Here is a 27012-nt window from a genome sequence, read left to right as displayed (position 1 = left end):
AATAATTTGTGGACGATTATCGTACACAATGTATACATAACTATCAATCAGACCCCATCTCAAATCCAAAAACCATTACGCTTTACAGTAAAATATTAAAATGAGTCCTTGTAGATGCTTTTATGGGCATTCTTTTGTACAATGACAAAATGGGGATATGTTTTTTTCGATGCATCGCTACGTTCTTTTGTTTCTGCAATTAACTTTAGTCCAGGCAATTAACTTGTGTACATTCATTTGAAGCTTTTATTTCAAATGAAAGTAACTATGGCTAGAGAGAATCTCAATTTGAAACTAAAATCTTGAGTTCAATTTAGAAGGATTGATATTATTATTATTTTAGGGTTTTTGAGCCAGAAAGAGAGAGCAAGTAAAAATCTTCTTGTCCGCTTCATTCTCTTCTCTAAGGATAACGGTTTTTGCTTGGTTGGTTTAGGAAAGTGCCTCTAATTCTTGTAGCCCAAGTAAACAAAAAAGTTAGATTATTAATACAGTTTCCAAGACACTCTTGCCCACATTATTCTATTTTTTCTATAAAATACTTACCTAAATTAATCATTCTGATTTCGATTGCTAATTTCTTCATTCAATCCCCCGCCAAGACACTGATAATCCATATGATATATTCTCACCCAATTTTTTATTTTTTATTTTGGGTCAAGAAACCAAAGGAAGTGTACTAGTGGTACTAATGTAATTTCGTGGATTAAACCTAGCAGTGATGAATCACTAAAATACCAAAATATTAAGAGAGAAATTACAGAGAGTGAAGATGAGATAATAATTCCAGCCAAGAATTCTAAGTCGGGTTTTCCAAAGATAAAGATCGAAGAAGAGGAGCAGGCTGCTTTTACTGATAGTTTCAGGAAACCACTTGGAGTTCAGCCTCCTAATGTTTGTAAGAAGAGCTTAGTACGGTGTCCCAGTTCAAATGTCATGGTTATTATCGATACAAGATTTGTGAAAATCTTCTAGAAGAGTTGCCTAAAGTTGCTAGGGAGGTTGAAGAAACGATGAAGGAACAAGCAAGAGCTTGTGACCCAATTGATGTTGCTTTCATTTGGTGAATCATTGATGTTACAAGAAGCTGGCTCCTTTCAATTATGGGACCAAGGAAGTCAAGTTTAAGTACAGATCCATCTCTTTCAATGTAAGGGATTCAAACAATCCTGATTTGAGAAGAAAGATTCTTCTTGGAGAGGTGGAGCCTGAGAAACTTGTCAGGATGATTCCTGAAGAGATGGCAAGACATAAATTAAGGCATGAAATCGGACAAATCAGAGAGAGACTCGCAGCCAAGATTCGGGACAAGGATGATGATGATGATGGTGATGAGGAGAATCAGAATGTGATGATGCTCAATGATTTAATTTATTCTTTATAATGTTTTCAAATATTAAACATCTGTATTGTCCAAATTTCCAATGTACATACATTGAGACGACACTTTGTCACATTGCAAGGCATATAGTATATGTCCAGATGTATGTGCTGCCTTAATTTTTCTATCTGTTTTTTAACACATGTTAGTCAAGTTTGAATTATTTCATATCTTTTTTAATTAATGACCAAATGTTGATAGAGGGGCGGGCGACAAGGCACCTCCATGGGGCCGTTTTAACACCCTATGGCATCTCTTAAGACTAAAGGCTGAAACAGAGATGTCAAAACGGGGCACCACTAATACTGCCGTTTGGTCATCTCTCTGCTAGCATTTAGGCTGGACATCGGCAATCCCTGATTAGTTTAATAATTAATAAGTAATAACTAATAATGTTGAACATTACCCAATTGTTTTATGGATTTGGTCGAGGTGCGCTACATTGGTGTAATAAAATTGGGGTCTCTGTTTGCCAGCGAAATAACACCTAAAGGCTAAAGGCACAGTAGTTTCAATTGGTTTTCCGAATACATTCCTGACGAGGCGTCATTCTCCGTTTTTCGACAGGTCAGTAGAAATCGCGGAAAAGGGCACTTTGGTCAAAAAGTCGAAAATGTAAAAAGTGTAATAGAAACGAGAATCGAAAGCAAATAATTGAGAGCCGCACGTGCAAGTGAGAAAAACAGGGGACCCACCTCCACTAATAATGAATTGTACAAAATCGACCCCACTTTGATGAGTAAAGTAACAGAGTAAGCATGTGGCATTATGAAAAGTAAACAAAGGATTAAGAAAACTCAACGCTGATTCAATCAATCATCAACACTACTACTTTAATCTTTTTTTTTTTTTTGGGGAGTAAACAAAGGATTAAGAAAACTCAACGCTGATTCAATCAATCATCAACACTACTACTTTAATCTTTTTTTTTTTTTGGGGAAAAAAAAAAAGAAAATTAAGAGCAGTGCCATTTCATTTCATTTGGCCTTTTGATCTTTCAGTACATAATATTGTATTCAGTGCCAAATTAATGGTACAAACAAAAAATTACAAACAAATTAAATCAGTCTTTCTCAAACTCACCAACGACAGCAGATACTTTTTGTTCTTGAGCTGCTTCTTTAGCCTTCGCGGAATCTAAATCTGATACCGCAAAGTTGAAAGATCCGAACTTTGGGGTGGACTCAGGGGAGCGAGGGGCGAATTTGGTATCGAAAGTGAAAGAGAAGTTGGCGTTTGAAATTGAAGGTGAGAATTCTTGGATTTTGTCGAGAATTGTCGGGCAGGTCTTTCGGCGTTTCGATTCAGGACCTGAGCCTGCTTCTCCTTCCTCCTCTTCTTGTTCTTGTTCTTGTTTTTGGTTGGATTTCGGTGGTGGGTTATGAGTGGAAACTGAGTTGATGAAAGCAGAGGTTCGGTCTGTGACTGTGCTGGTTTTGTTTTCAGCCATCTTTTGTGGGGGAACTGCGGTGTGTAGGAAAGAGACCGATGATGGGGCAGCTATTTAATGTGGTCATTATTAAATTACCATAACCTCCTTTACAATTCTATATAATTAAAGATAGCCGCACCCTTCAAATTGTATATTGTTAATAATAGTAATAATTATCGTCTCTTTTCTATTATTGTTAACATGACGGGGGCAACGCTAAATTTGCCAACGTCATGGGAAAGCTTTACTTGATCAGCGTGGTGCAATATTTTTGTGGTGCAATATTAAAATTTATACAGTGATAACGAGAAAAATATTTTTACTAACATATTATGAGGTGAGTTTATTAATGGAGCTAGCATCCCACATAACAGTTCAATCTACCTTGATCGAATAAGATCCAATACAAAAATATTTTATACTAGCCAATTAAATAAACTCCATTAGACAAAACTTGACAGCAACCTTGATCAACTACTTCGGATACACATCATAATCAAAACCAGTGAATCAAAGTAAGTGACATCTAATTAATGTACTTAAATGTATTGGAAGGTACAGCCCTGAAGATTAATGCTTTTTTTAATTATTATTATTATTAAATTTTAATCTTTAATCCGTTATTAAGAAAAAACAAGATTTTTCAACTTCTGAAAAGAATAAATAACGAAGTTCGGATATACAAAGTGTTACGAATCTGTCAATTACGACAATTGAAATCGACACAACGGGCAAAGACTACTATTCTTTAGCCAATTAACAAGGCAATCTTGATGATAAATATGGGAGCAAGGCATGCGAGCAGCTTTTGATCCCTCTTTCATTACTTCCAAGCAAATCACGCAATATTGCTGCGAACACCCTTCAACTTTAATTTTCTCTAAAGCCTGGATCGAAGACTTACTTGCAGGCGCCAACTTCAAAACCTGTGTGTTAATTGATCTTGTAACAGCCTCATCAATGGCTGCGGCCTCTTCATTAATATCGTAACTTACATTCGCAGCCTTAATGATCACAACTAGAGGAATAATCCCGCTGCCCATGTTATGATATTCATTCGCAGCCAAATGAGCATAACTTGTGATCTGGTATATGATGCTTGGATGAGCATGGAAAGCTACGTTCAAGGCTGAGAGACATCTTGATAAGTTTGCTGACCAATATGCGCATCCGCCTAGTAAATCTTGCTGCAGCACAATGAGGTTCTTGTTCATGATGTTAGGAGTCGCTGAGAAAAGATGAAGGGAGAAAATAGCTTCGTGATCGTGGGTTGATTGAATAAGATCATCATCTTCAGGTTGATATATGTCACACTGATACTCATCAAACACGGCCGTGGTGGCCATCTCAATCGGATTATCTGAATGTAATTATCTTTGTGAAAGAAGAAGGGGAAAAAAAATGGAAGAGGAATTGAAGTTCTTTGAAAGAATTGAGAGAAGATATTTCAAAAAGATGCGAAGAAAATATTGTGGGTGTGCTTTCACATGTACAAAAACATATATAGTGGAACTAAATTGAATCTAAAATGAAAAAGGAAACGGATAGTTAGTAGGAAACTAAACTAGAACAAGGTTTCACAGAAAAGGAAACTCAAATATTGTATAATATCTTAGGAGCCAGCTAAGCATTAATTAAATCCTGAAATGAATAGGAAACTATGATTTGTCCTAAAAGGAATCGGATAAACATTAAATCCCATTTCGTTTATATATACACATAGAAAAAAGAACTATCACATTTATTACTCATAACCAAGAATTGACCCAACTTCGATTTGGCGTTGAAATCCCACCAGAAATCATCAAACATATTGCTCGTGTTTCATCAATTCTTGGAAAGCAAGATGAGGAATAAAAGATTGAGAGCTGCCGAGATGAGGGGAAAGCTAGACCGATTTGAGGAGCTACCAGATGAGATTCTTACCACAATTGTTTCTTTGTTGCCACTGAGAGAGGCTGTGAGGACAAGCTTTATATCAAAAAGATGGAGATTTATTTGGGCTAGTCACTCTGATCTCAAGTTTGATTTTGTTAATGTACTTGGGAGTAGAGCTCACCGATTCAGAAACACCTGTGACTTCGAATCGAAAAGACAAGTACAAAGGCATAAGTTTGTAAACCGTGTTGATAAGATAATGGATGAGCGTCGCATTAGGGGTGGCAAAATCAACTCCTTGGCCATCCATTTTCACTTGGGCAAGAATTTCTCTTCTCATATTGATCACTGGATCAATTCTGCAGTTTTGAAGGGAGTTGAAAGTATTGACATTGATCTTTCTGAGTGCACTAGTTTCAGAAACGGTGGTGCCACTTCAAATTCATTTGAACACCATCAATTTCGAGCTTCGCCTCTTGAGGGGAAACATAATCTCAGGCAATTGCGATTGGATTCATGCACTTTCAGTGCACCTTTGAGTTACAACAGTCTCGGCTCTCTCATAAGTATTGAGCTGAGACGCGTGTGCATTGATGATGGACTGTTAATGGATCTCTTGTCAAATTGCTTGTCTCTCAAGAAACTGAGTCTGCATCTCTGCCAAGATCTTGTCAACTTAAAGTTCACAAATTCAAGTCACCAGTTGAAGTTCTTGGATATAAAAGACTGTTTCAGGTTAAATGGGATTGAAGTTTCTTCAGAGAATCTAACAAGATTGGAGTATACAGGTCATCCGTCAAGCTTCATCTTCAAGCAAGTCCCTAAATTAACTGACGTGTATCTCAAATTCACAAACAAGAATCGAATTGACGGGGTGACTTATGCTCTAACAAAATTAGCAAGCGAGGTAACTCATTTAGAAAAGCTGAATCTAATCTCAATTCTGTCCATCAAGGCACTTGAGCTTCCTGATAATGGACCTGTATTCACCAATGTGAAGGAATTGATTCTGGCAATTTACCCATTTGATGATGAGGACAATCTGAGCTGGATTGCTTACATCCTCAGGGCGTTTCCTCTGTTGCAGAGGCTACAACTGAATTTGTTCTCTCCAAGTTTTATCAAACAACCGAAGGAGGTAGACAGGCTTCTTCCACAATGTCACCATGAGCATTTGACAGAATTGGAGATCAATGGATTCTACGGTAACTTGCATGAAGCAGAGCTGTTGATGTATTTGCTTGAGAATGTAATTTCACTAAAAAGACTCATGGTTGGAACAAACCAGAAGATATTCAAAGGATTTGAGAACTGGGTGTACGAAGAAGCAAACTCATTCTATAAATCAAGAATGAAGACTACTGTCTCTTCTTGGCTGAATCAAATTATTCCCAAGACCAGTCATCTAGAAATTCGATGAAGTTTTTGTACTTGTTTTGGTCCATTCATAAGGTTTCTGTAGTAGCTCAGAATTAGATGCTAGTGTACTGATAAGACTTATCACTTGTACTTTTGTAGCGAAATGTAATATTGAGATACTCTTATTTTCATAAAATATTTTTCCTTTACATAACATTAGTCCTATTACTTTTAGAATAAAATTTTAAGATTTCATTCAGGTGATGTGTTATATTCATCCCTTAAATGATAAATTTTGATAATTTCTTTTAGTAACTATTCAATTATTTCATCATTCAATGTATTAATGATACATTATTTAAGATGTGGCGTCACTCTTTGCATGGTTGTATTCTAAATGAGTAAAAGGAAATTGTTTTTTTGGGCTATAGATCTTGACAGTCCGAGATTGGACCCATGTGTCTCGAAATTAAGGTCCATTTACATCAAGGCCCAATTCAATTGGCGGGAAAATAGCCGGAAAAAAAAGAATAGCGGGAAGTGAGTGTGGAGGGTGGCTTGCGAACCAAGAAAATGCCCGCAACAGCATCTAGCATTTGAACACGTTGACGGTTCACGTCACGTCAATGTCTGCCCGTAGTCACTCGGCATTTTTCATTTGTTCCGTTGTATCCTCTCATTTTGTAAAAAAATTAATTTGTAACTTTTAATTCCTAATTTTATTGTAGGGATTACAAATATCTTACATTGCTAATTTAAAATCTTCTTGTCAAAAATAAATATTATGGTCTTACTGTCATTCCTAAATTTTACATTGTTACCATTCCTCTCACTGAATACATTCGATAAAAAAAAAATAGTAAATATTTCAATTACTATGATTCAATCTTCTTAAAAACAATTACTTGCTTAAAAACATTAATGCACCAAAAACCAACTACTCTACCGCACAATCTTAATTTTAAAATCACCTTCCCTTTTCATATTAGCACTCAATTTGATTGTTTAACCGTCTCATTTAATTTTCGATTTAATAAATTTTAAACCATTGAATTAATTTTCTCAATTATCCAAAAACAAAAATTAATATAAGGAAAAACAAGTGACGACCGTGGAAAAGAGTCCAAAGGTCGTCTATATAATAACCAAATCAAATCATTTTCGCGAGTACAGAAAACGAAAACCTTAAGCGAGAAGAAAAACCAAAAAAAGAAAAAAAAGAAAAAGAAAAGAAAAGAATGGCAATAAGCATAAGCAAACACGAAGTTCAGTACAACACCCACGACGAATACACCGTACACTTCTACGACGACGTCGTCTTCACTCAAGTAACCCGATCGCCTTCCGTGGTGGACGACTGGATCTCGGAGATCGAGCGCATCCACCGCCGTCGCCTCCACTGCCTGATTGTGGGACTCGACGTGGAGTGGCGCCCAAGCTTCAGCCGGCAACAAAACCCCGTCGCCACGCTCCAACTCTGCGTCGGCCGCCGCTGCCTGATCTTCCAAATCATCCACGCCCGAAGAATCCCCCAATCACTCGCAAACTTTTTGTCCGACGAGGATTATACGTTCGTGGGTGTGGGGATCGACGGAGATGTGAAGAAGCTGGAGAACAATTACGGGCTGCAGGTTTTTAGGACGGTGGATTTGAGGCCACTGGCGGCGGAGGATCTCGAGATTGAGGGGCTGAGGTTCGCGGGTCTGAAGGCGCTGTCGTGGGAGGTCTTGGAAAAGGAAGTGAACAAGCCGAGGAACATTACCCTCAGTGCTTGGGATACTCGTGTTCTTACTCCCGCTCAGGTTCTTTACGCTTGCCTCGATGCGTTTATTGCTTTTGAGATAGGCAGGGTTCTTAATGCTAATGACGTTTGAGGCGTGCCGTTTTGGGAGGGTTTCTGGTTTTTTGTTTTTGTTTGGTAATTGGGTTCTCCCGATCTCGTCGTATAACATTAGCCTTGCCCATTTTGGAATGTGTTTTGTAATTAGGGTTTCTAAGGCTGCTACTTGCCACTAATGGTCAGCGGTAAACTTGTGATGAAATCAAATTAGGGTTTCGGTTTCAGATGTTTTGTTATGTTGTGATCAGATGCCGAATGATTGCTAGTCTGTATTTCATTTTCGGTCAAAACTTAAAACTTCTCAGAATCATCATTGTCTCTGTTTGCGTTTTATTGTTGTTTGCTTGCTGCATCTGCCTCGTTGAAGAGATTCATTCAAGATGATGGGTTGCTTTTGCTTTATTATTTTAATTATTTGCTTTATTAACTTTAGAACTAAAGTCCAGAGAATTCTGCCCATTATATGACATCTAAAAAGTTAGATTAGGTAAAGTTTAAATTAATTTTTTTCTCTTCTAAAATTTGAAGTCGGAGCCTCAAAAACTCCAGTTGTTTAAAAGCGAGACAATTACGCATTTTCGTTTGTTTCATTGTCATTTGTCGAGCATAATGAAGTCTACGCATTTAATTAATTACGGGAAGAAGAAATTCTAACACATTTTCGAGATGGAGCTACTTGGCACTTGAATAGCTAATTAATTAATTATTTTTGTGTAGCTTCATTTTGGTTTTTAAATAAAAATCTTCATTCCGATTTTGGAGTCATATATTTAGATTATATCCACATTAGATTTTGCGTCCATTTGCTTAATTTATTGTTTATTAACAAACCTTCTCTTAATCCGTTTGAAATACTATCAAATCTAAATTAAAATTAAGTTAGGATGCTCCCAAATCCGAATACATTTCAACTATTCATCTCAATCATAAAATAAGCTATTTCCTCTGCGCCTTTTTCAAACAAGTCCATATTTTATTTTCTTTATGTATAATAAAAGTTATAATATTATTTTTCAAAACACTGTGAATTTAAAAGTATAGACAGTTATTTATTTTTTTCCAAAATAAAATATTCAAAAAAAAAAGTTGACGACCAATAGCGTGTGTAGCTTCTTATGTAAGGCTTGGCTCTCTTTTTCTCTCTCTCTCTCTCTCTCCATCTTGTGTTCGTTGTTTTTCTTTTTCATTGTCACTGAAACTTCAGCCTCTGCAGAGGGAAAAAAAAAAAAAAATTTCCCATTAAAGCAAGCAAAGCAAACCAACAAAATGACGATAAGCATATACGACCACCAACTGCCGTACGACTCCCACAACAGGTACGACGTGACTTTCTTCGACAACCAGATCCGGACCGTCGTCACCACCGAGGAAGACCCCGTCGACGAATGGGTCTCCGACATCGAACGAGTCCACCGCAACAAGCTCCCCCGCCTCATCGTGGGGCTCGACTTGGAGTGGCGGCCCAGCTTCAGCCGGGTCCAGAATCCCGTGGCCATCATCCAGCTCTGCGTCGGCCGCCGGTGCCTGATATTCCAACTCATCCACGCCCAGACCATCCCTCGGTCCCTCGTCGGGTTTCTCTCGACGGAGTGCTACTCGTTCGTCGGGGTGGGCATCAAAAAAGATCTGGAAAAGCTGGAGGACTTCTATGGGATAACGGTCCAAGGGAATGTGGTGGAATTGGGACGGCTGGCTGGCGACAGAAAGGGGAGGACTGATTTGGTGAACGCGGGGTTGAAGAATTTGGCGCGTGAGGTTTTGGGGTTGGACTTTGAGAAGCCGAGAAGGGTGACGATGAGTCGCTGGGACAAACGTTGGCTTGATCCTGCTCAGGTTCAGTATGCTTGCATTGACTCTTTCGTTTCCTTTGAGCTTGGGAGGGTGCTTAGGGATTAGTTTCCACATCCGCCCTCGGTTCTCGTAATTGCTAATGCTACTCGTTTTTTTTTTTTTTTTTGTTGGGCTTTTAGTTGCAATGTGTTCGGATAACTTTACTTTGTTCATAATATCAATAGCTACTAGCCTTGTGAGTTATGGAGTTAGTGGCCGGCTGCTTCTGCATTAGTTTTCAGATCTGGGTTTTGGTAATGGCAGCTTTTTTTGTTTGTCCTTTTTGGTAGTGGTTTGGGCAATGTGTTGGGGATGATCGCTACTTATACTTTTGTCTTTGTTATGATGATATAAAGTGATTATTAATTGATTGTGTTAATTATTTACGCTACAATGTACGTAGTCAAGAGATTCTTATATAACGAGTAGGTCCAAAGAACTTTTTATGGTTGATATAACTCAAATAATTACTTATGTTAAAGTAATTATTTATTCGTTCTTGTTAAGTTACATAATAATGTAACTTATATTAACCTAAAAGATATATTTAGTGATCTCAAGAGTAATTTAGTTGGTTCTACTTTTAGATTACTAGTTACAACTTAATAGTTAATGTAAATTATGTCATAATGTAATTTAACAAGTTCCTTATTTATTTATTTGATACAGTTTTATAGTTAATATAACTTAAATCATTTCGTAAGACATGAAGGTCCATCCACGTATGTTAAGTTCGTGTTGTAGCCGTGCTTCAAAAATTGGGGCGTAGGGTTTAGTAGGGTTATCGTCAGTCATTCTCTGGCTTGTGTTTTCGATACACTATCAATTGTCTACGAACGGAGAATTGGTTCACCAGCAAAGGCAGATTCTATTTAAGAATTCATGGAATCTTGATTAGTGTTTGCTGCCGTTTTTACTTTAATTTTGTAGCATCAGGATCGATGGTTTTGAGTATTTTCTTATTTGCATGATGATGATGCTTTACATGCGAAACACTCATTCGTAATCAAAGTCGAATTATTTGTATTTGCTTTGATTATTTTACAGAGACGATTTTGCCCATTCATACGATATTTTACGTGCATGGGCCTACTAAACCCGTCAGAATAATGCATGGGCCTTGAACCGGATGGTAATAGTGAATATCAAATTGAAACAAAGAATTAAAACCGGGAAAGATATGATAGAAATATAATACCATTATTACAGTATAATGTTCAAGGTAAATTCTATTTCAATATACAATAACAACATATAAAATAAAATAAAATAAAATCAATGAAATGTTAACGGAAGGATGGCATTTCGCCAATCTCTTTTCCATTTCATTACGTTCCTAATTATCTACATTCTCTAATCTTCTCTATATATAGTCATTTGATCAAATAATGTACAGTTTCACCATACTTAATTAGATACGTGCAATAGTATTCCCTTCATTCTCTTCTTAACTTGCCTCAGAACTCACATGAAGATCCCAACCTTTTCTTCAATTTCATGCTTTTTGTGCGCTCGATTACTTCAGGCAGAAGCACCTCAAACGTTTCCAAAAACATTTCCCACTCACCTTCATCCATGCCTCCAAATGCTAAGCCTTCAGCTTCACAGTTGCAATTTCTCACTGAGAAACTCATGCTCCTTGTCATTGCATCTGCTGCTGCCTTGATCTCATCAACACGACTTCCGTTCTCTTTGATGGTCTGTTTCTCTGTTTCGTCGTCTTCGCTGCTGTTCTCTTCATATAATGGAGACATCGCAGCAGCCTCGTGTAGTCCGGGCAACGACCTTACTGCTGATAACCTTGGAAATTTAGATGGCTTGGACATGTTCTTAGTGGGGTTCTGCGAGCGCTGAGGAGGATCCATTACTTCATTGGAATCATCTTCACTTTCATTGTCAAATTTAAACATTTCAAACTCCTCTTCAGTTTCTTCACTTCTATCATTACTCTCGCCATCATCATCTGACATGTTCATCATACTTTCCTTAACTTTTGCACACAGAGTCTCTAACACGCTTAATTTTTCTTCTCCGCCGCAAAACTCTCTCGTCATCATTTCACCTATATCGCCCAGACAGAGCCCAGCTGCAGCAGTTTGCTTCAGGAAAATGGTGCAAAGCATGAGAACCCGGATGGAGGATTCCCTTAAAGTAGGAAGCTCGGTTCTTAAAATCTCCGCATCTCTGTATGGATCAAGATTGCATATGTACTCAAGTTCAGGCTCTGAGAAAGGTACTGAAGCTTGGGGCCAATGTAGCCACTCAAAATATGGATCATCCAGCCACTCAGGCAAGCAGAGACCGTGGTCTATGGGCACAAGCTCTGCTGCCTCACCGTGCCGGTCATGCTTCTTAACTAGTATATTCCCAGCATGCCGATCAAGATTTAAGATTCTTACATCAAAAATCCCAATGCGATGAATTGAAGCAACTGAGAAGCTAGAAGAACCCAATTCTCCAGAATCAAATTCATGTTCCACAAAACGTTGGAGTGAAGCAATCTTATAGGGTGCGGTTGAATTTGCTGCTGTATCATTAACATTGAACCCAACATCAGAAATTTTGACTAAAGCCGTTGGAGGAACACCAGCAAATCCATCGTGGTCAAGAAGATAAGCAGCCAATTCACGGATTCCAGTTTCACCTACACGAACTGAACGTTTCACGCCAGGTTGTCCCAGCATCAGACCTCCAAAGCCTTTTGGATTATTGAAGGCTAAAGGTTCTTCATCAATAGGCTTTGCCACGGCAATAACGTCACCATTCCGACCTGGTAGTAAGTAAGCACCGCCTAATCCACTTGACACTGGAATAGGTTTAACCCCAGAGGCTAAAGCTATGGCAACCTCAACAACAAGAGCACGTACTCGCGGGGCTCCTTTGCCACTAACAATTTCAATCCTCTGACTGGTGTCAAATTCATCCTCCACAGTAGTGGCTAAGGAAAGGCAAGGAGTGGAGAAGCTTCGGTGAATGTTAGCAACATCAAATGCCTGTTTTAAGGAGTGAGCAAGATTGGTTTGGGTAAGTCCAAGAATGCTATAATCTAACTGAGTGAAGGATTGGAGTCTGCATCTCTGAGATCGGCCAAATGGTTTGAATCCATGATGTTGGTCAATGGCTACCGCCATCTCGAAGATTCTCATACAAGTGAAAATGGTAGCTGCTCATGCCAAGTACAGTTCTTCTCAGGGGATTTTCTGATGGTCAATCTTCCCCGAAATATGAACCATCACAAATCTGCAATTCCAAGTTAAGTTTTACAATTAGCTTCGGGTAAACAACAATCACATCTGAAGTTAATAAATCTTAATTAAGCAAGGCCTTATCTTCTAACATCTTCATCGAAGATTATATATATCTATGAAGGGAAAAGATTGTATGAACAGAAATGAAAAATTACCCGGTATTGGCATTCTAGCTTCGAAAGTGCTGAATTCATTTCCTTGAATTTTACTATGACCTATAACATGAGTTTAGCCATTTCTTGAATCAACCATCTATCTATATGTAAGACCAAAAACACAATTCGACAGATCAAAAAAAAAAAAAAAACCAAAGAAATAGAAACAAACCACCACACACTATCATATCATTCCCTCGCTCCTCCGCTTATAAATCGCCAAAATTTCTGCGAAATAGCAACACCCCATGAGATACCAAACAATTAAATTTTAATCACACATAAAAACAGCAATCAAAATATAAGAAAATAAAAACCTCAAATGTGATTGATAATGGCATCAAAGAGAGAGAGAGAGAGGAAGGAAAATAGAGTACCCTGAACACTGATTAAGGCATTCAGGGAAGGAAGGGGAAGGAAGGGAAAATGGAGACCCAACAGCAACCCACAGATGCACTAACTCAACCTAAAATCCCTTTGTCACCTCTTTCTCCTTTTTCCCCTTTCCTTATTCTTAAAATTCCGTTACTCTCTTGTGGGTCCCTTCAATTTCTCCCGCATTTTTCGTTAACTAACTTTTCCCCTTTTCTGTTATTATCTTTATCCACCAATTACATCTTGCCATTTCTGCTTACTTTCCTCCTTTTTCTAACCAACCGTCTACTTCTCTATCGTTATTGTTTTCTTTTCTCTATTTTGTTATGATAGTTGGTACCTCCTCTTTGTTACCTGGTTGACCGGCTCAGATCCGGTCTCCACGGCCGAAATTTCTTCTTCTACATGTCCCCACATTTTATTTTCAGTTACAATTTAGAATTTAGACATGAAGTTTCGGTTTTTTTTTTTTTTTTTATTTTATACGGGGCATCTTTTATTATCATTGCAAAGTACAAAGTTACTAACATTAGAGATTCTCCTGATTACAATCATTTGAGCTTCATATCAAACAATTGATGGTTACAAAAGAGTAACACTATTACTAGACCGTGATAATTTTGCAACATCTGTAAGTGATCATTAATTAGAATTAGAATGCAAATATATACACGTTCCATAAATGTGAGTGACAGTATGTATTAATATTCTTGAAGGAATTATTTAATAAAGAAATTAAAGGAAAATAGAATGGACAAAATCCCTTATTTTCGATTAAAATACAGTTTGATCCGAAAATTAATGTTTCAATTAGCGCAGATAATGGGTATGGTCCAACTATGCAATTTTGTGCGGGTACAAAGTACGGCCGACCTGAACATAACAGAACCAACCATAACATCTTTTACTTAAATGTGTTTGAACAGACATAACATCTTTTACTTAACTGTGTTTAAACAGACATAACAGATTCTGCTGTTATTTTAACAAGATTAACTACCAGAAGATAGATTTATTAATGACTTCATAAGTTCTATAAGTTGTGTTTGTGCTTTCATCTTATTTTTATTTTTAGTTTTGTAATTATTTGTGGCTTTTTACGGCTCGCAATTTTCATTATGCAGTAGGGAACTGAACTAATAGAGCTTATGAGTTATGGGCTCGGTAACACAATACAAATAATAGGTATATTTAACATGCCTTTTTGATTATATTAAAAAAAAAAAAAATCAAATGCCCCTTCACCTAGCATGAACGATGATTAACACCAGCCGTTATTCAAAACGCACCATTAATCTGTCCTCTAGCTTTTAACAATTACCGTAAATCTATTGGTGGCAATAACAAGAAAACTTGAATTGCTTATTTATTGGGCTCGTATAACATTACATAAAGAAGATAAATAACTTCAGAATATGCCCGTAAATATTGCCATTTTGACGGAGGGGAAGTATAGGGCTGATTATGACTAGTGCTTCGTGCATAAGTCCATCCAATATCTAACCTCAGTTCTACCAGGTTCGGCTCAACTATTTCTGGTCTCACAGCATCTGAAAACCTACACCACAGCAACGGTTCCCTTCTGTGGAACTCCACTTAGCGGCTTTGATATAGGGTTCTTTTCTTGGCTACTGGCAACCTGCTGCTTATCCCGAGTATTGGATGCTACTTCCTGACCCCCTGGAGGACATGACCTTCCACTCGCACAAACAAGATCTTTAACGGTCGTTTTCAGTTCTTTATCCTTCTGTAAAGACTCCAACGTGACATGTACACCTGTGTACAAAGCCACAATAAAAATCAGGATTCTTGATTAAATGTCCAGCCTGACTTCAAACAATCAAATGCAAAGCCTACTTCGTTCATTAATTTTTTTCCATCAGAATGAAAGGGGAAAAGGAAGAAACATACGGTATCTCCAATAGTGTCTTGGATTCGTAGGATCATTGATTGTTTCCTCTGTAGCAGGGCGAGTGCTGTAATCTTCTTTTAGTGCTAACAAGTCCTGATTATCAGAGAAAATCGCATTGTTTCAATGCATTTACAAATATGGTATGGTAACACGTATAGTTCTCAAAAACACATTGTTTCAAAGCAATTACAAATATGGTATGGTAACACGTATAGTCCTCAGACATGCAATTAGCTACTGCAGAACTAGAGAACATGCTAAGTCGCATTATCCAGTGTACTTCTGAAGGGCTATGGTTTTGAGGATAGACAAAACAAAAAGCTACCAAAATGTGTCAAAATACCTGAAGAGGGAAAATTGCCCACATTGATGGTGATTCAACGTGCTGCCTTAGAATGAAATGTGTGATATCAGGGAGACATTGACTAGGTGGCAATGCATCAGAGCCCACCACATTCTTGAAAAATCGCCGTCTTCTTTCCTCATCTTCTTCCCACCAAGCACGAAGGGTGGAGCAATCATGGCAAGATGGAGCACACACCTAAATTGTAGAGATAATCACCAACATGAGTACGATGTAACAACTACAAGAAGACCCCCAAAATTCAAGTTGAGGTACTTTGGCAACCAAAGTGCAGTATTTTGAATCCATATATAAATAAGTAGGACTAAACTATGCTCTTACCCATGTTTTGACTTCTCAATGCCAGTAACAGTTAACTCATTAGTGATTTTATTACTGCAGGGATTCTTGTTAGAAGTTCAAAAGTATAACATCTATTTTGTAGTTGATTGTTGTTTGTTTTTACATGAAAATACTTTTTATCTACTTTTATACTTCTTATCTCTGCTGTTAGGTAATGACAACGTTCTTTACTGTTAAGGAGACATTACAAATGATATCATCAGTACAATATTAAAGAGCACAGTGAAAAAACTAAATCTCCAATGCAGACTTCAATGTCCAGAGATCTGAGCAGTGTACATGTAAAAGTAATATTGGATAGTCTTACCGTCATGTAGTTGTACTGAGAAGGAATACCAAACTCCAGTCCAGGTTCACTAGGCATGCGTTGAATGCGCAAACCTATTAACCCCAATTCTTCCATAACCTGCATGAAATCAACGAGTCAAAATGTGCCTCTGCTGAATATAAGCTTAAAATATAAAGATAAGAAAAACATATGTAGATTGGCTGGAAGAGATTGAGGAGTTTAATGAATGTACAGGATGAACACAGGAAGGAATAAGCCCAAGATCTTCCCCACAAGCCATCATATCTGATGAGTTCAGGAGGGCAGGTAGCGTCTTCAAAGCATTTTCCCTCCAAAGATTTTCTTGCCGGTGGAAATAGTAATCATAATACAACCGTTTCAATACATTTTTGCTGCACCACAAGGACGCTGGGTGAGGACATGATGATGGCAGCAAATAAGGTTTAGAAACAGGAAAATAGAAATAATATATTATCACTGAATAGAACTACAACGTGATTAATATCTCAACTACAGGTTCATTTCTGTTACTTTTTAATCAGTCTTTCAAGATTAGTTTTACAATTTAAGCAGTTAATTCAGAATTTACAGCACCAAATGCACCTGTGATCATCCAAATCCATAAAACTTGAGGTATCTTCGAGATTGAAACGAGGATAGAATTTTTTAGAATCCTCTGGATCTCTGATGAGAACTATATTCTGCAAGATAATTCAAAATATCAAAATTGAGAATTAAAACTAGTTGGAAACAGATATAATACCCAGAAAAAGGCAATGTACTCCATGTTAAACAATTAGAAGGTAGGTGGTATTTGTTTCAACCGGTAAGAACTCTTTGGGTGGTACAAAAAGATAGAGGTTCAAATCCCGGTTACAAAAAGGCTTTGAGGGATTTGGTTTTTATCTATGACCCATTTAGGAAAAGGAAAAAAATTTATTGGCACAGAATCTAGAAGTTAAAAAACACTATGATGTAATATGCTACCTGTATAAGATCAAAGAGATCACGGCGAGTCTTGTCTTCACTGTCCAACAACATGGACTTCTCTGCACAAGTCTTCAACTTGGCTGCAATTTTTTTCTCTGTGTTGCAATCCTCGGTGAACTAGAATATCATTGAAGAAATGATAAAAAGAATTTAATATTGTGCGTGCATAAAACTGCAGCAAATGTAAATAGATTGGAGGATCCAAAACTCCTATCTCTATCAAGACCACAAAAATTTGGAATTAACAAGGAGTGTCATTGTTAAAGAGAAAACGGTTGTCACCTCATAACGGCCCTTTTGGAATTCACTAAGGAAATTTGCAGCAATATAAGTCCAAGAAGATCCAAACTTCTCCTGAACCAGAAATGAAAATGAAAATTAATAATTTACACTAGTAAATACATAAAGAACATCATAAGTCAAATGAAAAGGTATCACAGCCAACAAGGATTTTAAACAACCTGTAAATGCTCCAGCCGGATATATGGGCGCGTTAGGCGATCAAAGTCCCATATTCCCTCACGTTCAAGTTCTTCCTGCATTGTAAAAGCATTATTTTGGCATCCACAAATGAAGGAAAATAAGATAAATTAGTTTTCCTACTTCAATACTGGTCATCCTTTTCATTGTCTGAAATAACATTCCAAGAATTAAGAGGGTTAAATCAAAACAGTCTAACCCTTTTTATTCAATGGAATAACATTCATGACTTAAGAGGATTAAGCAAACCTGGCTTAGAGGGATAGATGGCCGAAATTTTCCTATTAGACCAGTCATAGCATGCTCAGGGAGTTCCCAAATTCTAAAGAAACCCAATATATGATCAATCCTGTAAGCTGTAAAGTACTTGGACATCTGCAATGAAAGCAAAGAAAAAACACGTACTAGAACTTTAGAACTCCACAAAGAAAAACTCTGGCAAATAAAGACAATAAAAAAATAGTGTTTGAATATAGTCCGAAGCACATCCCCCCTTTCCCCATAATTTTCATTTTTCAAATGATATATGGGTAAATGAAAAAGTAAATGGGGGAAAAACCTGTGTTAATCGAGCCCGCCACCAAGCATAGTTGTCTTTTGACATTTCCTCCCAGTTATAAGTGGGAAATCCCCAGTTCTGACCATTTTTATCAAAATAATCTGGAGGGGCTCCAGTAGATGTATTCATGCGAAATAAATTTGGATAGACCCAAGTGTCAACGCTGTTTCTGTCAACACCAATAGGTAGGTCTCCTTTCAAAACTACCCCTTTCTTTCTTGCATATTCTGCTGCTTCAGACAACTATAATTGCACTATATTACTAAAAAATATAACACATAAATAACACTTTCCTCAACGGTGAAAGCAATTAATACACAAGATAAAGGCTATAAACCAAATTTGCATACTTGTATGTGTAAATGGAACTGGACATAATAATGGAAGCGAATTATGTCATAGTGCAAGCTGTCTTCTGAGATTAGTTTCGCAAGCTGTAAGAAATGGAGGTTTGTTATTAAATTCTTCATTCAACTATGAATAATATGAAAGAACTCATCACCTTGTCTTTTGGCTTGATCAAAATAAAATAATACCTTATCCTTAGAATAATGACAAAAGCGACCCCATTGACTGTGGTCTGATGTGTCAAAAAAGTCCCGCAGGAAACAGAATGCCGCGTAGGGTTTTAGCCAATCCTTTTAAAGATAAACAAAACATTAGGATCACACTGGCTTTGAAAAGATTGTGTAAATTAGATTTCTAAGAAGGAAATGAAAATGAAGAAGATAACATCTGAGACAAAGTTCATGGATCTTTTGCCACAATGTATAAAATCCAATCATGAATTTAGTCAAATTCTATTAAGACCTCATTCTCAGAAAAAAAATTCTGAAAGGCACTGGAATTTAATATCAAATCCTTCTCTTGGTTGAAAACTTTCCGGGCAATTGCAAGTTTAGTAGCCAGAGTTGCCTCATAATCAACATCCTGTAGATAACCAAACACAAATAAATTAATACGAATGCCAACTTCACATGGACAGGACAGATGCAGTCAGTAATATCAAAAAATCAGCATTCTGAGAGATTAAATTCAGATGTTATTTCCCTATCCTTGGTAGAGTTACTACCACTTAGATATTCATCCTTACTTCTATGAGATACTTCCAGGAATGATCTATTCTATAAGTTTTCCTAATATGCTGCTCTCAAGTCTTTGAGTTACTACCACTTAGATATTCATCCTTACTTCTATGAGATACTTCCAGAAATGATCTATTCTATAAGTTTTCCTAATATGCTGCTCTCAAGTCTTTCCTAAAAACCTTAGAGACTATCCATTATTAAGGATGTCTGCCAACTTTTTCCCCCCAAAAGCTCATATGAATCATAAAATGCATCAAAGCCACATATAGATGAATAAAAAAAATTAAAAAAAAATCTTTCATCGTGACTGAAAGGGTAACAACTAATTGTAGGAATAACCTTTTTGTCCAGTTGTACTTTTGCTTTCTCAATTTCTTTCTGCAACGAAAAGAAAAAAATGGTGGTCAATATTTAACTGTCAAACTAACAACAAATGAGAAGATCAATTTTTGGAAGAATTGAAACAATCAGCATAAATTCAAGTCAAGGATATCAGTGAATAACATCAGTTACTCAGACAAAGAAATGAACAAGATAGAAAGACCACCTTTATGTCCTCTGGCATCTTTTCCGAAAGTGCCTGTACCCTCAGGTATAATGGATGCAATGCAAATACAGAAAGTGAGCTGCACGACGAATAGTAAATGAAAACTCATCCACATTTGAATCGCAAAGACAAATGTTAATCTTCGTGATTTTGAAGTAACTGATAGCAATAACTAGTGGAATATGTAAGGTAAAGCAGGCATGTGACAAGAAAAGAAGCAACTGATTTAAATGATCCAGAAGTTCTTGTATTACCTGTAGGGATATGAATCCCACCACATCCGATTCACTGAGGTATCATTGATTGGCAGAAGCTGAACTAAATGAAACCCAGATTCCACAGCCCAGTCAACAAGTAACTTCAGGTCAAGAAACTCTCCAACTCCAAGATCTGCTTCTGACCTAACAGAGAATATTGGGACTGCTACACCAGCACCCCTCCAAGGCATTTCCTAATCAAACAAATTGAAAAATTAGGATGAACACTAATAGTCAAGAATAAAATGCAAGAATCAATTTTACTATTAGATTTGCTCCAGAGTTTACCCTCATCATGCCATCTGAAAGAAAAATATATCTTGGCTGATTGTTAGAGAAGTCAACATTCAAATTTCGATTGGCACCAGTTTCCAGAGAAATGTTTCCAGTCTTGCCAGATTTACAATACTTATACGTGGAATACAAGTTAAGGTGGACAGGGGAGGGAGGGGGGGGGGGGGGGGAGAGGAGAGAGAGAGCATGACATTATGATTTATGAAACCAAAGGTAGCATGTAATAAAACTTCAAAGTTCAGAGATGAAAACTCCCAAAAGGATATTTTATAGGAAAATCGCCCCTTTGTATTACACAGTCAGCTTCCCAGACTGATTCACCAGCATAACTAAGTTTGAGCCCATTCTGAAGCTTCCACTGCCCCAACATTGAAGTGCTACCGATCACATATACCTGCATCAGGCAGACCTCATAATCATGAGTAAATCAGGAATGTCAATGAGATGAAAGTCAAAACGTAAAGGTAGTAAATAATAAGCAGATTTATAAAACCTATTGGTGGGTGAAGAGAAATTACCGATGCGTCTTCCTCTATGTTTGGAATGCAAATCTTGAAACGGACCAGGACTGAATCTGCTTGACATTAAAAAAAAAACATAAATAACAAATTACTTGGCCAACATGCCAGTTCACAACTAGAATATTAAATCAAAAGGATTGTTAAAAGTTCATATTTGAGTGTAATTTACCTTCTTGTTCTAACTTATTCTGAATGAGTCCATCAGATCTCTCTATGTCCAAGCTAAAAGAAAGGCAAAATATCACATTCTTGAAGGCACTTCTGAAAGGGAGAGCGTCACCACCGGTCTGGATTTGTTAACAATAAAAATTTTTTAGCGAAGCCAACAGCAATTTATACTTGGGTTGCATCAACTCATGTTATGATCACAATATCTAACAACAAATGCTGCAGCAATTCATTGGCAGTGTATAAAAGTAAAGCATTACTATAACAAAGTCTGAATGCAGATGTGACAATTCGTTAAGGTTTAAGTCATCCGAATATACTGCTGCCCCAGTTAGTTGGAAGGAAAAGTAAAAAAAAAAAAAATATATATATATATATATACACAAGACAAGACCTTGAGTATCTGCAACTTTTGAGTAAGCTTGAGTTAAGATTCCAATTTTCTTTATCCTTTCTTGTCAACTATTCAGCAACCAAAAAAAATACAAAACTGAAGAACCTATTAAACAAAGATTCCCAATATGTGGCCTTGCACAAGGTAGTCAGAAAATTGACAGATAAGATTCCCAAATGAATAAAATTCAAGCAAAACATCAAGGATCATCTACCACGTCAGAAAAAGTGAATACTAATTTATATGCACATCCATAGCTACAGAAACAAAAAGAGCCTCACCTGCCAAAGATCATGAAGCTCCACGACTTCACCATCCTTAATTGTCTCGTGTAACAGTAGTTTGCGCTTCTTTCCCATTTCCCATCTCAGTAAATTCTTTCTATCATCAACCACATAATAACTGTACTCACAAGAGAACCCGATCGGCACAGCAATACTTCCACTCCAAATGAGCTCATCGTCTTGATGAACAGGGCTCAGTAAGAAGCCCTTCTTCACATCCCATGAACCAAGCACTGGTTCAGACCCGCACACAAGCAGGCTCTGACCCCAGTGAGTATAATATGGTATCCTAAATTTCACAGTCAGCGATTTCACAGACAATGTTAACGGTTTCGAAGACTTAGTTCCAGAAAACAATCCCATATTTGCCATTTCCTCCAGAAGCGAACAAGATCAGCTGCAGTTTCTCAAAAACAAACAAAAACCAAGATTTAGTTGTTAGTATCCACGAAAATTGAATGAAATTATATCAAAATTAAATGCAACAAGAATATCCCGGATTGACATTTGGACTCCCTTTGGTTGAATGAAAACAAGAAAGAGGGTAAAAATATCAAAAAATTTTATATCGGTTTGGTTTTGGTTGTGCTTGTGTAATAAGCTTCAAAAGGCTCAAACTTACATACCCAGATAATAAAAGATTGAGAAAAAAATTCACAGAATTGAAACAAAGTTATAACTTTTAGAGACAGCTAGACAGGACCCAGCTAAATTTTATCAACTACCTAGCTGAAAAAAAGTAATATACAATGAAATACAGAGACCCAAAAGAGATATGAAATAGTAGAGGAACCTTTACTCGAACCAGCAGCAATAAATGCTCGTGAGGTTTAGTAAAGAAAAATGGTTTTATCGCTTTTGTTTTACAGATATTTTATGAAAATTGAATGGAGAAAAAATGAGAAAGATCAAAGAGGCAACAACAACAAAAATCATTGAAATTTTTATTATTATTATTTTTTCGAGTAGGTACTTTGGGTGATGGAAAGGAAGTGGCCTTTTAGAACGCTGCTTTCACGGGAAAGTGATTAAGCCGCGACACACTCACGCTGACAATTGGCTGCGTCACGCAGTCTTCCTCCAAGCTCGTGTCTAAAATCTACCTTTGAATAGCAACTACCCAAATATTCATTATTTCTTTTTCTTTTTTTTTTTTTAATTCTCAAATTGCGTTAAGTTACAATTATTGCCGAATATTTAATTTTATCTAGAGATAATATTTTAGTTGCTTTAAAAGAAAATATCTTGCTTTTTCAGGCAAAGACCAAGCATGTAATATTCATTGTGAATCTCATAAGGTGTCGTGCACAAATTCACATTTCTGAAAAATGTCGCGTACTGAGACAAAGGCAGGGGCAAAATGGGCCATGTGGGGGAGAGACCGGTCCGTAATTAATGAAAATTAAGGACGGGACAATGGAGGCCCAAAACAATTATATAGCGTTTTGTAGTCCATAACATTTTCAATTGGGTCAACAAAGATTGCTACAGACACCCAGTATATTATCTATCATCAGTAACGTAGACACAAATAAACAAATACTTAACATTTCATATTTATCTAATTTAATTGAGTAGTGCTGTGCTATTCTATTCCACCCCTGGTCTCTCTCTCTCTCTCTCTCTCTCTCTCAGTACTAATAATCCCCAAAAACTAGGCAGATCTGAGATATATATAGTGCGTTCATGCCAGCTGATGTCACCTTCACTTAAAACACAACCCAAAAATATGAAACACAGACACAAATAAACAAATATATATATATATATATATATATATATATATATATATATATATATATATATGTTCCGATTTGCTGTTCTGTTTAGTAAAATAGAGGCTCCGATGATGACAATATAGTTTTGTTGTAGCTCATATTCAATGAACGTATGCAAAAATGAATTGATCCTTTTGTACCTAATCATCCACCATGTTATGTAAATTAATTTTTATTTTAAAATTATTAAAGAGCAAAGGCTTCGCTATTCACATCTATGTTACCCTTCGTTTTCATTTACTTATATTTATGTTATAGTAGTACTAATATTATGATTAAAAATGGACTTATACTAACTAATAAATTTGTTGAGACCAGTCTTAATCAGTACAATAATGACAAACACAGCTCATATCAACCTATATACAATGTGTTATGGTTTTACAAATATGACACATCTTTTTAGTATTAGTTATGTGAGAATGTTGAAGTAATTATGTTAAACATCAAAAAGAAATTATTTGACTACCTCATCTCATTAACTTATCGAATTGTCCTAATAAGCTTTTGAAATTTATTGTAGACCTCCCTTTCTATTTGTTGGAGACTTAAGTTACACTTCTCTCAAAACAAGTAAAACTTCATAAATACAATCAAAGTTTTTATTTCTTCTGAACAAAATAGTTTATAAATGCTGGTTAGTGTGAATGGTGGGGGTAAGTCCTTTAATAAACTTTCGTTACCTTTTAATGTTATCAAACTACAGTAATATTATTAATTGAAATGAATTTTGGTAAGGAAGTTATTATTTGCATTAAGGTAAAAAATTCATGGCAAACTTTGTCCCGGAAAATTTGAGCAATTATCTTGTGTTTTTAAATTTTAAAAAGAGTTGCGTCACTTATAATGCAGGTTGTTGGACAAATTCAAAATCATATCTCAATAATTTAGAAGTTCTTGTTGATTAAATTAATTAACACTTTAAAAAATACATTATTCAATTACATTTTCATATTTAAACATCGTAATAATGTTTGTATTCACCATAACCAAAATTTTGATTGGAATCGAATGCAACCGTGTAGCAGCGGAGCTACACATTAAAAACCCAATAAATACACGAGTTGGGATTCTAATTTCTGACTATGGATAATTTTATTCTGGTGGTACAATCAGATTCAAATTGAACTGTAAATTGGCTTATACTTATTTACTTTATGAATATAAATTAAAATTAAATTAAATTAAATATTGGAGTGAAAATTTGGGAGTAAATGACGTGATGTGTTGGGCTTAAGTTTTATAACGAGAAAGCGAAAAGATGCTTCTATTGGAGTAAAGAGGCCCACGCGCCAGTCATGGGAGTTTGGTGGGCCGCATCACCGCCACCGCCACCCGTTAATTCATACATTTTCTATTTTTTATTTTTTATTGTTATTAAAACCATAAACAAACCGAATTAAATAATCTACACTTTTGTTCATTATTTGTATTAATTAATATATATTATATATTTCTCATTACTACTACTACTATCATCATCATCATCATCATCTTAACTTCGTATTAGTTATTCAAATCAATGTGAATGAAAACTAAATACATAAATACAAATTCAAAATTATTTATGCATATTTATTTATAAATTAATATTATATTATCTGTTAAGTATGTTAATTATTTTTTTACAATGAATTTAATTATAGTTATACCTTAGAATTTTTAATTCTCATATATTATTTTAAACATTAAGTAGTTTAATTTTGTGTTCAAAATAACATATTAAAAAAAAAAAACTTGTGCTCAAAAGTCAAACAAAAAGTTTAATAAATTTATCCAAAGGCCCAGTGCAGCTCGAACGTTTCAAGAGTGGTGCTATTAGCACCCTCTGAAGTCCTCATATAACCCTTTTCTTAAAGCACCCACATATATAAAATATAATTAAATGTACTTTAAGTGGTGAAAAATCTTTACCTTGATGTCATAAATACCCCTTAATTCAATCATTCTCAATAACGCTCCATATTAAGGTGTCTCGTTCTCATTTTGGAGGAAAATTTGTTTAAAATCATGATCATTATTTTGCATAACAATCAATCCAATGGTCTTTTACCGAATAAATGTTGAATATAATAACATTAGGTTCTTTAATCATTCAATTTATTTCTTAAAAATAAAATTAAAAGAATTTATTTCACGCTAATAATTTGATATAGCGATACATGTAATAACAAATGATGGTAGAGAAGAATTCGCACTCAATCAATAGCCACAAGAAAAAGAGCAAAATAGAGGTAAAACCTATAAGCTAACATGATTTATTGAGTTTGGTTTGGAAGACATGAATTTACCTTTCATATATCTAATTATTGTTATTTTAATTAGTCTTCAATACTACAACTTGAAAATAAAGTTGGCGTTGTATCTATTTACATTCTACTCGACAGCTCCTAATATAATTAGAAGATTGATTATTCCAGCAATGTTGTCAAATTCTTGGGTGATTATTTTATAAAAATATAGTGAACTTATTAGAAAATGAAAAAGAAGCCTATTTAAATGGGCATTACTCGGAATGGGGTGGGGAGTATTTATGAGAACTCGAATTATTTGTTTGTTTAATGGGATAATTTTTCAGAAAAAGGGGGTTTTACGAGGGATTTGAAGGCGTGACAGTAGTCCAATTCATGTTTGGAAAACAGGCCCAGACTTAATCCACGATAACAGGCCTGACCCAGACTTGTTTGAAATATTTTAGTTGGGCTTCTAGTATTATGACTACGCTTCGGTCTTTCTCTGCCGGTGTCAAGCTTATGGCAAGTAAAACGCATCACCCGAAATAATTAAATACACGCTGTCTCGTAATAAGAACACAATGGCCAATGAGACCCCTGCCCCAAAAAAATTTTTGATGGCACGAGTTTGATACTTTGGTTGTAACCCCCTATTCTAGATACTATTACGACACAAAATATATTTATTTTCACTAATATTTAAATTATGCTATAATAGACATTATGTAGGGCAGTCTCAATTTTACTTTTATTGTAAAATATCAACGTAAAATTCCAAACCAATTTTGAGATATTAGCCATTCAAACTAAAAATTAAAATCTCTCATATATGTATGTATGCATATATTCATCAGCATCACCTTATATTGAACAATATTTTTGTGGATTTCGGTTTCACAAGAATATTCTTATTTCCATAATTTGTTAATAGATAATGTCGGTAATATGCTAAAATTATTTCTATAAATACCGGAATTCATTCTTATTTTAATAAGGAGTGAAAACAAAAACCT

General features: G+C 36.0%; 5 protein-coding genes across 7 annotated transcripts; 3 read left to right on the top strand and 2 right to left on the bottom strand.

The window, feature by feature from the left end:
- The first annotated feature begins 4659 nt into the window (after positions 1–4659).
- Positions 4660–6111, top strand: LOC107177545 (putative FBD-associated F-box protein At5g38570). The gene has a single exon (XM_015531471.1). The coding sequence runs from the start codon at positions 4660–4662 to the stop codon at positions 6109–6111; it is 1452 nt and encodes a 483-aa protein (XP_015386957.1).
- Positions 6112–7211: 1100 nt separating this feature from the next.
- LOC102622771 (3'-5' exonuclease) lies at positions 7212–8301 on the top strand. Its single transcript, XM_006481958.4, has one exon. It carries the CDS (start codon positions 7289–7291, stop codon positions 7922–7924), a length of 636 nt encoding a protein of 211 aa, XP_006482021.1. The 5' UTR covers positions 7212–7288; the 3' UTR covers positions 7925–8301.
- A 560-nt stretch (positions 8302–8861) lies between these two features.
- On the top strand, positions 8862–10099 carry LOC102622472 (3'-5' exonuclease-like). Its single transcript, XM_006481957.4, has one exon. The coding sequence runs from the start codon at positions 9157–9159 to the stop codon at positions 9784–9786; it is 630 nt and encodes a 209-aa protein (XP_006482020.1). The 5' UTR covers positions 8862–9156; the 3' UTR covers positions 9787–10099.
- Positions 10100–10825: 726 nt separating this feature from the next.
- Positions 10826–13326, bottom strand: LOC102622166 (phosphatidylinositol 4-kinase gamma 8). The gene has a single exon (XM_006481956.3). The coding sequence runs from the start codon at positions 12864–12866 to the stop codon at positions 11178–11180; it is 1689 nt and encodes a 562-aa protein (XP_006482019.2). The 5' UTR covers positions 12867–13326; the 3' UTR covers positions 10826–11177.
- A 1507-nt stretch (positions 13327–14833) lies between these two features.
- LOC102621691 (4-alpha-glucanotransferase DPE2) lies at positions 14834–23126 on the bottom strand. 3 transcript variants are annotated; one of them, XM_006481955.4, is made up of 23 exons: positions 22961–23126; positions 21985–22384; positions 21311–21428; positions 21139–21194; positions 20887–21014; positions 20615–20741; positions 20324–20520; positions 20070–20148; positions 19862–19900; positions 19245–19364; positions 18971–19072; positions 18785–18868; positions 18435–18677; positions 18125–18250; positions 17857–17931; positions 17678–17749; positions 17393–17512; positions 17009–17106; positions 16638–16797; positions 16424–16522; positions 15754–15951; positions 15410–15503; positions 14834–15274 (listed from the first exon to the last, which is right to left on the bottom strand). In XM_006481955.4, exons 2-23 carry the CDS (start codon positions 22357–22359, stop codon positions 15057–15059), a joined length of 2928 nt encoding a protein of 975 aa, XP_006482018.1. In that variant the 5' UTR covers positions 22360–22384; positions 22961–23126; the 3' UTR covers positions 14834–15056. The 3 variants fall into 3 exon arrangements, with proteins under 3 accessions (XP_006482018.1, XP_006482017.1, XP_052299330.1); XM_006481954.4 differs by lacking the exon at positions 22961–23126 and adding an exon at positions 22781–22954; XM_052443370.1 differs by lacking the exon at positions 22961–23126 and adding an exon at positions 22614–22735.
- Positions 23127–27012: the final 3886 nt, after the last annotated feature.

This window comes from Citrus sinensis, chromosome 6 (assembly GCF_022201045.2).
Source record: "Citrus sinensis cultivar Valencia sweet orange chromosome 6, DVS_A1.0, whole genome shotgun sequence".
NCBI classification, from domain to species: Eukaryota; Viridiplantae; Streptophyta; class Magnoliopsida; order Sapindales; family Rutaceae; genus Citrus; species Citrus sinensis.
The sequence above is the reverse complement of the archived record's forward strand: the minus strand, read 5'-3'. Positions and strand labels throughout refer to the sequence as shown.

Excerpts from the sequence above, each read along its gene's own strand:
- LOC107177545 (XM_015531471.1), top strand. The coding sequence starts at position 4,660 with ATGAGGAATAAAAGATTGAGAGCTGCCGAGATGAGGGGAAAGCTAGAC.
- LOC102622771 (XM_006481958.4), top strand. The coding sequence starts at position 7,289 with ATGGCAATAAGCATAAGCAAACACGAAGTTCAGTACAACACCCACGAC.
- LOC102622472 (XM_006481957.4), top strand. The coding sequence starts at position 9,157 with ATGACGATAAGCATATACGACCACCAACTGCCGTACGACTCCCACAAC.
- LOC102622166 (XM_006481956.3), bottom strand. The coding sequence starts at position 12,866 with ATGAGAATCTTCGAGATGGCGGTAGCCATTGACCAACATCATGGATTC.
- LOC102621691 (XM_006481955.4), bottom strand. The coding sequence starts at position 22,359 with ATGGCAAATATGGGATTGTTTTCTGGAACTAAGTCTTCGAAACCGTTA. Across the intron at positions 19,073-19,244 it reads ATTTTTTTTCTGAGAATGAG|GATTGGCTAAAACCCTACGC; the intron begins GTCTTAATAGAA and ends TATCTTTAAAAG. Across the intron at positions 16,798-17,008 it reads ATGGATTTGGATGATCACAG|CAAAAATGTATTGAAACGGT; the intron begins GTGCATTTGGTG and ends CTTGTGGTGCAG.